Below are 12,161 nucleotides of genomic sequence, written 5' to 3' on the forward strand. Positions count from 1 at the left end.
TCTAACCTGCATATATTTAAAAAGACAAACTCAGAGGGGTGAGGGGTACATGTAAATTCCACAGAGGTGGTCTCAAAATTAAGTGTGTAGCTGGTGAAAATCATGACAACATCAGGTAGGAACAAAGATAAGTAAGTCGATATATATATCTGTCTTCCCAGGCCATCAGACGTTACTTTTATTCTATGTTAATTAGTGTTTCCTAATTCTATTTTCTTATTTATTTTGTCTTTTTTCTCTTTCTTCATCATGTAAAGCACTGCTCAAAAACAGATTCTCTTCCTCCTTCTGCCTCCAGTGGAATGTCATCCACTGCCTCCTAACTCAGACACTTCGAGGTGAGGCTACAGGCTTCTTTTAAACTGGACTGTGACGGCTTCCACTGTTCCAGAATTGGTCATTCGCAGCACCCCATGGTTGTACTTCTAGACCCCAAGTCTCATGCCACCTTGTGGGTGTCTCATCTGGGTTTAGCCTGGAGGAACATTGCCCCCTGCCATGTGGGGGAGTGAATTGCTCCTGGTACTCACGTTCGCGCACTCCATTTTTCTCTGTGTTGCGAATGAAGAATTTAAGGTGTTTCAGTCAGGCTGAGTCTCAACTCCTGCTCTCCTTCAACTATGGCATCCAATCTGGGCAAGAAATCACCCTCCATCTCAGGCCCAGATGCCTGATCTTCCTTTCGGGCACTTACTATATAGTGGCTGATGTCTGAGACATCCAAGAGACTAGAATTAAATCATGGCCATCATAAAATTAGATTAGATGGGTGTAGAAAATTAAGAAACAAAAGGCCAATCACTCCAGTTCAAGGCAACTGAAGGCAGAAACCCAGCAGCATCAAGTCAAAGACTATCATTGGGCGAGTCACCAGTCCATGCTATGTCCCTTTAAGTGCTTATTATCTCAAAATGAAAATGAATATACTGTATTTTCTTGAAGGACATTTCTGTATTTAAACAACAATATTAGCTCACCTGTTTCTCTGCTCGCTCAGTTTCCAGCTCCACACTCTCATGACCCTTATGTTCAGCCAGCATGCACAACAAACAAATGCAGGTCTGATCCGATTTACAAAATACTTCCACTGTTTTCTCATGTTGCGCACAGAGCTTTTGCTGCAGGTTTTTAGTTGCATTAATCAGTTTATGTTTTTTAAGTGCAGCAATTTCAAAGTGGGGCTGCACGTGTGTCTCACAGAAAGAAACCAGACAAGTGAGGCAGGACTTCACAGCTCTGAGCTTCTTTTCAGTACAGAAATCACATTCCACATCAACAGATCCAGCATAACGTTGAGGTAAAAATAGTTTAGTTGAATTTACTGACTTTACAACTTCATCCAGCAGGATGTTTCTGCGCAGGTCCGGCTTTGAAGTGAAGGTCTCTCTGCACTGAGGACAGCTGTACACATCTGTAGAATTCCAGCAGCTGGCAATACACTTCATACAGAAATTGTGTCCACATGGTATGGAGACAGGATCACTCAAGATTTCCAGACATACTGAGCAGGAAAACAGATCTTTTGAGCCACAAATACCTCCTTCTGCCATTATGTTTTTGAGAAAAGTCAAATGACAGATTTCAGAAGAAAAGAAACTGAAAGTAGATTGATCCATTTGAGAAACAGGAATCGCTGCGGAGAAGAAAATAAGGAGCACATCCTGCATATTAGTAAGCACTGAGTGTTAATGCTGCTGGTCTGTTTTAGTGCTTTTAATGCATATCTTTGTCATGCTGCTGTTTGAAATTAAACAAACATTATATTATATAAGGAATGACTTCAGACAGAAGCAGGAACTGCCAGAAACAGAAAGGTGCACCCCCATAACTCTGACACAGTACAACAGACCAAACAGGAAAGAAAATGTCTTTACAGCATCAGAAGGGCTTGAAAACAATGAACCTCAGTAAAATTAAAGAGATGCTACAGTAGGGGAAGGGCCTGGAGCAAGGGTTCTCAACGTCGGTCCTGGGGGCCCGCTGTGCCTCCCAGTTTTTGCTTCAACTAGTGACAACTGAAAACACTGATCTCAGTTAATTAGCTGATATGTTTTTCTCTTCTCTTATTCTACATTAAGAAAACACATATGCATGATTTTTACATTTATAAGACATTTAGAAATATTTTACTATAGATTTAAATGCCCCGTGACCCTGTGTTCAGATTCAACGGGTTGGAAAATGGATGGATGGATGGATTTAAATGCTTAACTCACTTTTGTTGCTTTCATTATATTTTGCCCTTTCTCTGTGCCCTGAACTCCCTTCATTGCATCTTAGTAATGACAATTAAAAATGAGCACCTCACATAATGGATGAATTAAATAATTAGACCACTCGGAAAAAAAGAATGAAACAGAAGATGAAAATGTTGTTAAAAAGAATATAACTGCTTAGTACATTTTAATATATACCTGCATATATATATTTTTTTTACCAAACTTAGTTTTCTAATTTCTATATTGTTCCCAAAACACAGAATCTTAGAAATAACAGTTCACTTAATTAGCCCAGGAGTCCAATTAAAAACAAAAGCTGGTTGGAACAAAAAACTGCATCCAACCATGGCTCCTCAGGACCAACTTTGAGAACCCCTGGCACAGAGAATAACATAAACAGGTATCCATCCATCCATCCATCCATTTTCCAATGCGCTGAATCCGAACACAGGGTCACGGGGGTCTGCTGGAGCCAATCCCAGGCAACACAGGGCACAAGGCAGGGAACCAATCCCGGGCAGGGTGCCAACCCACCGCAGGACACACACAAACACACCCACACACCAAGCACACACTAAGGCCAATGTAGAATCACCAATCCACCTAACCTGCATGTCTTTGGACCATGGGAGGAAACCGGAGCGCCCGGAGGAAACCCACGCAGACACGGGGAGAACATGCAAACTCCATGCAGGGTGGACCTGGGAAGCGAACCTGGGTCTCCTAACTGCGAGGCAGTACATTAGTAAATTAATTAAGTAAATTAATTTTAAATCTGTGTACACCCCTTACAATTCATTGAAATATTTCACTTTTGGGATATGGATAAATATCCATCCATTTCCCAAACCACTCAAAGAGCTGGAATAACATTGGTGTGAGTTTACACACCACTGGAGGCAATTATAGGCAGAAATTGACATGACAATCCCTCTTCCACTCTTACAAATTAGTGAAAACGGAGCAAAGAAAGCATGTTTATAATCATCTGTCCAAATTATAATTTATGGTACACACACATGGTGTAGCACAAGATTGGTGGGCCCCTTTCAGTACTGGAAGTTGTGCCCCTAACCTCCCCAAACAAATCATTTGGTTTAAACCTACCTGCCTCTCTTCTGAACTCAGAAACCATTAAGGTGAACATTTTTTTTCAGAAACCACACTCTGCCTAGCCCATTTGTTGCATTTTGGGGTTGTAATGTAATAAAATGAAACATTTTGGGAATCTAGTGTTTTTATTTACTTATTTTAATTCAGATACTGAAAATCATTATTTCTAACTTGGTACATCTTTATTAATAGGCTCATGGTCAGTACGTAAAATACTCTATGGTATTTGGGAGATTTCCAGTGGCTTAACACTGAAATTTTACAATGGTGCTACAGAAAACACAATAAGTTAAGTATAGAAATTACATATTCAAATTGCATTATATGTTCGCTGTCTGCTTAAAAAGAACATAAAGACACTTTTCATCACGAATATAACTGAAACACCATCTACCAAATACCGCTGCAATTTTGCCTGAACTGTTTCGTTCCTGCAGAAACCTGAAGTTGAATAATAACTTTGTTGAAAGTGCATGCTGATATCTTGCCAGCTCCTACACACTACTGCTGGCTGCTGGGAATTGAATTCCTCTTAGTAGCACTGCGACAGGATCACCCAAATAATGGGTTTGTTAATTCAACAACTGAATACAGTAATACTGCAATGCCTAAATGGGGTTGCAATTTATTTGTTTCCTAAGAAACTCTTCACCTTCTTTCTCAAACCCTCATAATTTGAAGAATGCGGCCTGTAGCCACTCAAGTATCTAGCCCCACCCAGCCTGCTCTCAGACGTACATCTGGCCCAGTCCAGACCGTGAAGCACTCACAGAAAGTTATCTTTCAATCCTGCTTATAAAGAGCTACCAGCACTTTATTACAAAATTTTCTCACAAACTCATTAATGAACTCTGACTAATTTATAATGTCATGCAATGTATCACATCTTTTCCTCATGGTTTTGTTTAGCACAAAAATGATAGGCTAAATACAGTGCATCCAGAAAGTGTTCACAGCGCATCACTTTTTCCACATTTTGTTATGTTACAGCCTTATTCCAAAATGGATTAAATTAAATTTTTTCCTCAGAATTCTACACACAATACCCCATAATGACAACGTGAAAAATGTTTACTTGAGATTTTTGCAAATTTATTAAAAATAAAAAAATTGAGAAAGCACATGTACATAAGTATTCACAGCCTTTGCCATGAAGCTCGAAATTGAGCTCAGGTGCATCCTGTTTCCCCTGATCATCCTTGAGATGTTTCTGCAGCTTACTTGGAGTCCACCTGTGGTAAATTCAGTTGATTGGACATGATTTGGGAAGGCACACACCTGTCTATATAAGGTCCCACAGTTGACAGTTCATGTCAGAGCACAAACCAAGCATGACGTCAAAGGAATTGTCTGTAGACCTCTGAGACAGGATTTTCTCGAGGCACAAATCTGGGGAAGGTTACAGAGAAATTTCTGCTGCTTTGAAGATCCCAATGAGCACAGTGGCCTCCATCATCAGTAAGTAGAAAAAGTTTGAAACCACCAGACACTTCCTAGAGCTGGCCAGCCATCTAAACTGAGCGATCGGGGGAGAAGGGCCTTAGTCAGGGAGGTGACCAAGAACCCGATGGTCACTCTGTCAGAGCTCCAAAGGTCCTCTGTGGAGAGAGGAGAACCTTCCAGAACGACAACCATCTCTGCAGCAATCCACCAATCAGGCCTGTATGGTAGAGTGGCCAGACGGAAGCCACTCCTTAGTAAAAGACACACGGCAGACCGCCTGGAGTTTGTCAAAAGGCACCTGAAGGACTCTCACACCATGAGAAAGAAAATTCTCTGGTCTGATGAGACAAAGATTGAACTCTTTGGTGTGAATGCCAGACGTCACGTTTGGAGGAAACCTGGCACCATCCCTACAGTGAAGCATGGTGGTGGCAGCATCATGCTGTGGGGATATTTTTCAGCGGCAGGAACTGGGAGATTAGTCAAGATAAAGGGAAAGATGACTGCAGCAACGTACAGAGACATCCTGGATGAAAACCTGCACCAGAGCACTCTTGACCTCAGACTGGGGCAATGGTTCATCTTTCAGCAGGACAACGACCCTAAGCACACAGCCAAGATATCAAAGGAGTGGCTTCAGGACAACTCTGTGAATGTCCTTGAGTGGCCCAGCCAGAGCCCAGACTTGAATCCGATTGAACATCTCTGGAGAGATCTTAAAATGGCTGTGCACCGACGCTTCCCATCCAACCTGATGGAGCTTAAGAGGTGCTGCAAAGAGGAATGGGCGAAACTGGCCAAGGATAGGTGTGCCAAGCTTGTGGCATCATATTCAAAAAGACTTGAGGCTGTAATTGCTGCCAAAGGTGCATCGACAAAGTATTGAGCAAAGGCTGTGAATACTTCTGTACATGAGATTTCTCAGTTTTTTTATTTTTAATAAATTTGCAAAAACCTCAAGTAAACATTTTCCATGTTGTCATTATGGGGTGTTGTGTGCAGAATTCTGAGGAAAAAATGAATTTAATCCATTTTGGAATAAGGCTGTAACATAACAAAATGTGGAAAAAGTGATGCGCTGTGAATACTTTCCGGATGCACTGTATGACCACAAGCTCTGGGTGTTGATTAAAAACTGAGATCACAACGTCAGCTGGACAAAATAAGAGCAGCCAGCATGCGTGCACATAGTTGTGCTGACCTTTGAGACGCAACTGAGTTCTTTGTCTTCTTACTATTACTTACTTTGTCAAGTAATGGATTTACAAGAAATAAACACAACCCATTAAAGAACAATTAAGAGTGATGGTGGCACTGGACATAGAACTGCCACCTAATAAGGTCTCCATTACTGGAGAAGCAGTGCAGTACAGAGACTCCAAAGAACCCAAAGTGTCTGGGACACGCATATATCGTGGCAACAAAAATTTTGACCAGACATTACTCATTCTGTCAGAGGTCACAAAATAGCTTGCCCAAATAAAATTGATTATTCCTGGAAAGATTGAATAGAGGATGCTTTTGACAGGAAGCTGGCTAAGTACCAGTGGCATCTGTAGGATTGCTGGAGACGGGGTTGACAAGCACACTGCCATCCAGTGTAAGCAGGCTGCAGGATGTATCTTTCACCCAGATGCAGGGACCTGCTTGAAATCAGATGTTGTGATCCACTGGACTAGTGGACTTTGAATGTTCTACCACTTTAGGTAAGAGACTTGAAGATTGTGTTAAGTTATAACTCCAAATCAGCCTCTGTGTTAAATTGTAATTCCCTATTGGGTTCTATGTTCATGTGTGCATGAGCTGCGCCATTGAAGAATTACTGCCTTGTCAAAAGTTTTGATTTATGTCTTACAACATTTTTAAAAATCAATTTTAATATATCCAATTAAACCAATTCATGCTCTTTTGTATATATGCATAATTACTGCTTTTGAACCTCAAAACATTATCTGTTATCTGCAATCAACCAGATATGGTGACAGACACTAGTGCATTCCCCTTGGGTGTTACTTTACTATGAAACATTGAGTGAGGTTCAGATGATGACCACAGAATCGACTGTTGACTCTCCATTCATCAGCAGCCTCTCACAAGGTGATCACATATTCAACCACATGGAAACACAATTAAAACACCAGTGTGAATGAATATTAGTTTTCTTGCTGAATTCCTCAAACATGAGAGCCCTTTTCTGTTGTCCATTTTAACAGTCAGTCAGTCAGTCAGTCATTATCCAACCCACTATATCCTAACACAGGGTCACGGGGTCTGCTGGAGCCAACACAGGGCGCAAGGCAGGAACAAACATCGGGCAGGGCGCCAGCCCACCGCAGACCATTTTAACATTGTGTTCAAATTTTAAATTAGAAACTCGACACATTTTAGACATTATGAATTAAGATTGGATTCCATCACTTGTCATTTCCCTGTTTTTCACCTAAAAAACACATTAAGCACATCTCATGTATGCGGTTCACAAGTTTCAGATTGGCACTAACTTTTATTGATTAGTTAATGTGAAACTTTGCAAACAATGAACCGATGAACTTCAGAAATGTATAACAGAAAACAATCTGTTTTTAAAGATTAAAAGGATAATAGAGGATGCAATTATTCTGAAAAATTCGACCACAAAAGAAGTAAATCAACTTTTCTTTCTTACAATGAGCTTTACAAACTATCTGCATAGCAACTTTATTTTTTTAAAGTACACTTGTTTTCATTTTCTCCCCCGTCACATATCCCATACCATTTACAAAGGTGAGACTCAAAACCTTTAATAGGAAACACAGCCACAAAAAAAACAAAAATAGCGAATTAAATGCAAGACTTACTACATGCCTATCAGGCATTTTAAACAATACAATGGCAGACAATTTTCTGCATTTTTTAATGAAAAGTCCACTTGAAAAGTGCGTCCATTTAAACATTTGCTCATTCCCTTTCCATTCCACACTCCTTCTTTGGCTCCTCTCCACTCTTCACGAATCCCGAGTTGTCACTTTTAATGGGCACCACTCTCTCGGGCACACTGGGCAGTGCCATCCTTGGTGCTTCGATGCGCAGCTGTCCGTTGTTTACCGAGCAGCTCAGCTCCTCGGGGTTCACGTCTTCTGGCAGCTCGAGTTCTCGTCTGAACTCCTGGTACCTGTAGCTGTAGGATCCCCCCTCGCTTTCCAATTTCTTTTCTTTCTTTCCGCTCAACAGGACTTTCCTTCCCACCTGTTTAACTGTCATCTCCTCGGGGGTGAAGTCTTCCACCTCCAGAGTAGCAGAAAAGTGCTGTCCGTCCTTCTCCACCTTGTACGAAGGTGCTTTAACTGCAGCCGATCTGGGAGCTGTCTCTGCATCAAGGGTCTCTCTCCGTACGACATGCTGGAGCTGATTCATCAGGTCAGCGCTTCTCCTCATGTTGTCCATCTGTCTCGCCATTTCATTCTCCATCTGAATGCAAAGAATCTGAGACTGAGGCCACAGCGCACTGACGGGAACTCTCACTGCCATCGGTGTGCTAAACGAAGGCTGGAAGAGAGAAGACGACCACATGTCGAATCAGCAGAGCTTGGATCTTCGATTGAATAGTAGAAGGAGAAGGGCGTCTTGTCCAGGTAGTCTGTTTAGGTGAGCGCTTTTGCACTTTTATACCCTCAGCCTCCTGTTTCTCGAGTATTCCTGCCATTTCTACGACATTCTAGAGCCTCCTGTGTGACGTCAGAGACGGGGTACGTCCCACTTCAACTTCAGGCTGTCGTCTTTTATGGCTGCAACTGATCGTAATGGCTATGAAAAAGAATTGCAACGAGGAATAAAAATAAAAAACTTTAACACTTTCTTTCTTAATAGTGGGCTCAGCTTCATTTACAAATTTAAAATAGACATCATAAAACAATAAGAGTGTGTAGTAGGTTAGTCTATACATACAGTACTTGAAAAAATCATAACTGTAAAAGCAATGGTCTACTGGAAAAATAACAAAATGTTATTTATTTTATCTAAATAGTTATAGAAATCAATACAATATAAAATCTGTAAACTATCGTGTCAAGCAATTTAATTCGATCCTTTTCACATAAACCAGTCAAAAATACACATGCGTAACGTTAACTTAGCATTTTTTTTATAAAGTTTGTATAGTGTACTTTTTTAATTCGTGCATTATTGGCATTTAAAAACAAACGTTGTGTTTAGATTTTGGGATCCTATTGAGCATTTGGACGAGCTGAGCGCAGTGGGCTCCAAATCTGTGATGTAGGCCTACTGGAGATGAGCTTCGGTAGAACAGGCACACATTAAATGTACCTATGATGTAGATATCATTCGATCAACTTTAAATGTTGCTTTTAAATATAAAATAACTACAATTTTTTAAGTTTTCTAAAAGGTAAGGCTGCGGTGGGTTGGCACCCTGCCTGGGATTGGTTCCTGCCTTGTGCCCTGTGTTGGCTGGGATTGGCTCCAGCAGACCCCCGTGACCCTGTGTTTGGATTCAGCGGATTGGAAAATGGATGGATAAAAGATAAGGACTATTACACACTGTTATACAGTATCATTTGAAGGCGCTAAGTTCTATTAAGAAATGTGAAACACTGCTGCCATCTTGTGGTGCAATTCAAACAATTAGGATGACTAGACTAGAACATTCTAGATAAAAACGGGCACTTCCCTTCCTCTTATTTGGACTGGTGGTATAGACGAATACTGCTTACATCACAGTCGGCACTAAATAATCAATAGAGAGAACACAGTTTTTTTCTATGTGAATCTGTGCACAAACTCCAAATGTTTTAGCGTTTATAAACGTAATGCATTATTGAAAGAGGATTTGCTAGATTTTGGTTAAGGTTGAAGAGTGAGAATAAATATCACAAATGTTAATGAGAAAATCTCATGTTACGTGAGTTGCAAAATCCATTTAAGTTGATCACTGATGTGTTCAGAATTGCCAATTCATGTATTTTAGCAACATACTGATACCAGGACTGTCTTAACAGCATTATAGGCCCCTGGGCAAAGCAGTGAAATGGGACCCCTACCTACACAACCATTTAGCAAGTCACAACATACATGGATTAGCATGGGGCCTCTATGCTCGTGGGGTCCCCAGGCGACTGCCCAGTGTCCCCATGCATTAAGACAGCCCTGACTGATAGACACATCACTTTCAATTAACGTTTCAGAAAAGGAGTGGAAGAGACCCATGTACAGAATACACTCAGGCTCAATATGCGCATTTTCCATAGAGTGCATACAGTATATCTTGATTAATACAATCCAAAATGTTTCCAGGGCAAGATCCAAACTGTGAATGTTGCAATCTAGCCTCATCCTCACTGAGTAATGACTGATTCTTTGTTTTATCTTTTTTGATCAAAAACTGTTTCTTTATATTATTGGATTTTCATATCTCTTGTTGCCAAGCTTATAGACAAGGTTTAATAATAATAATCATAATAATAATAATAATAATAAGTCTGAGCAATAAGGAAAATCCCACAGCATTTGAGTGAGACTGCATTTCAAACTATAGCAGATGTAGTCTCTTGTGTGAGGTATGAAAACCTGCACTGTAGCTCACAGTATCCACAATATCACACAATGTGAGTTTTAGAACATTTCACACAATGGAGGAGGCAGGAAATTTATTAGAAATGTATACCATACCAGAGAAGAACAGAAGCATTTAATCTCTCAGATAGCTAATGGTTAGAGAGTTCCTTCACTTTTATTATTCAGCCTCAAAATTCTTACATTGTTGAAGAAGAAGGAGCACCACTGGGGCTCTAAACATTATAAACTGCACACTAACTGTTTTCACTCTCACCAAAGTTTCAGTATATTTTTCGATTAACAATGAAACATATTCAGTCAGTGCTGCGTGGTGGGATAGACATTACAGTTGCTACCTGGTAACTCCAGAATTCCAAGTATGATTATGGCACTAAGATTAGTTTCCCCAATAATTATGAATATTAACAATTCATGAGCCACTTTACGATGCTTTCTGTGTGTTTCCGGGAACTCTTTCTAATCAGCCTGTTTAATAACGAACTTAAAGTACACTTAGTTATCCCTGCCCATGAAGTCGCTGACAAAAAAGCATCCCAAGTCAACTGAAAAGCAGTCCATTAGCAGAAAGTTCATTGTAAGGTGATGCTTTAATCCTACTGTTGAATAAAAAAAGTTATGAAAACTAATATGAAGTAAAATATGAATAATGCAAAGCATATAAATATGCAGAAATGCCTATTGTTTCTGAAATGAAGATGACAAAATAATGGTCACACGCCATTAAAGAAAATCACACAGTTCTATGAGGAAAAGTCCAATAAGCTCAAACAGAGTACCCTTTCTAACGGCAAGAAACAACAGTGATTGAGATGATATGAGGTGACCAAGGTGTTACCAGTGTGGAATTGCATATTCTCCCTGCTGAAGTTTTCTTCAGGTGCTCTGGTTTCCTTTCGAAGTCCAAAGACATTCAAGTTAGATGAGTCGCCATTGTTAAATTTTGATTAACAATAAAACATATTCAGTTAGTGCTGCATGGTGGGACAGACATTATAGCTGGTACCTGGTTACTCCAGAATTACAAGTATGATTATGGCACTAAGATGCGTTTGTGCGTGTATGTATTTGTTTATCCATCTGTTTGTGTGTTCACCCTGTGATAGATCCATGCCCTGTCTAGGTGTTACCCCTTTCTGTGCCCAATTATTACAGGTATAGGCTCCAGCTTCCCAATGACTATGTCCTGCATAAAAAGGTTAAGAAACTGGATGGATGGATGGATGGATGGATGGATGGATGGATGGATGGATGGATGGATGGATGGATGGATGGATGGATGGATGGAAACGCTAAAGTGGAGACAATAGGCCTGCCCATCACAAACTGTTTAATTTTATTTTGGATACATAGTCACCACTTGGACAGCCCATTATAATAATAATAATAATAATAATAATAATAATAATAATAATAATAATAATTCATTACATTTATATAGCGTTTTTCTCAGTACTCAAAGCGCTATCCACACAGAGAGGAACTGGGAAGCGAATCCACACCACAGGGATGTGTAGGAACACTTGCTTCAGGCCTTGCTAAAAGAGTTGTGGAAGTCAAGGGTTTAGAGCACAACCCTGGTACATGGCCAGATGATCTTGATGTTAAAACACCTTCCTGCATGGAGATGGTAACTGGACACAATAAACCGACATCCCCAGACGTTCTAACACTGGCCAAGGGCCCAACCAAGGACTGTGAAGGTTTGGGGCAAGAGTCCCATCTCTCTAGTTGCTCATTCACCCAAACTTGATCATATGCAATAAAAAGAGAGCACCGAATTTAAATGTTGTAGTGGCATTGCTTTAGAAAACAATC

General features: G+C 40.4%; 2 protein-coding genes across 5 annotated transcripts in view; both read right to left on the minus strand.

Annotated features, from left to right (window-relative positions):
* LOC114661991 (tripartite motif-containing protein 16-like) overlaps positions 1 to 1,595 on the minus strand; it is a 16,811-nt gene extending 15,216 nt beyond the window's left edge. The window contains exon 1 of one of the 2 annotated variants that reach the window (XM_051934550.1): positions 978 to 1,595. In XM_051934550.1, coding sequence (XP_051790510.1) covers positions 978 to 1,550 — 573 coding nt within the window. In that variant the 5' untranslated portion in view covers positions 1,551 to 1,595. The remainder of the gene's footprint in view (positions 1 to 977) is intronic. The other variant, XM_028815272.2, reaches the window with a different exon arrangement.
* A 6,040-nt stretch (positions 1,596 to 7,635) lies between these two features.
* The window catches only part of LOC114661993 (heat shock protein beta-11-like), a 43,685-nt gene continuing 39,159 nt past the window's right edge, over positions 7,636 to 12,161 (minus strand). The window contains exon 3 of one of the 3 annotated variants that reach the window (XM_051934525.1): positions 7,636 to 7,898. In XM_051934525.1, coding sequence (XP_051790485.1) covers positions 7,713 to 7,898 — 186 coding nt within the window. In that variant the 3' untranslated portion in view covers positions 7,636 to 7,712. The remainder of the gene's footprint in view (positions 7,899 to 12,161) is intronic. The other 2 variants (XM_051934523.1, XM_051934526.1) reach the window with 2 other exon arrangements.

This window comes from Erpetoichthys calabaricus, chromosome 12 (assembly GCF_900747795.2).
Source record: "Erpetoichthys calabaricus chromosome 12, fErpCal1.3, whole genome shotgun sequence".
Classification (NCBI taxonomy): Eukaryota; Metazoa; Chordata; class Cladistia; order Polypteriformes; family Polypteridae; genus Erpetoichthys; species Erpetoichthys calabaricus.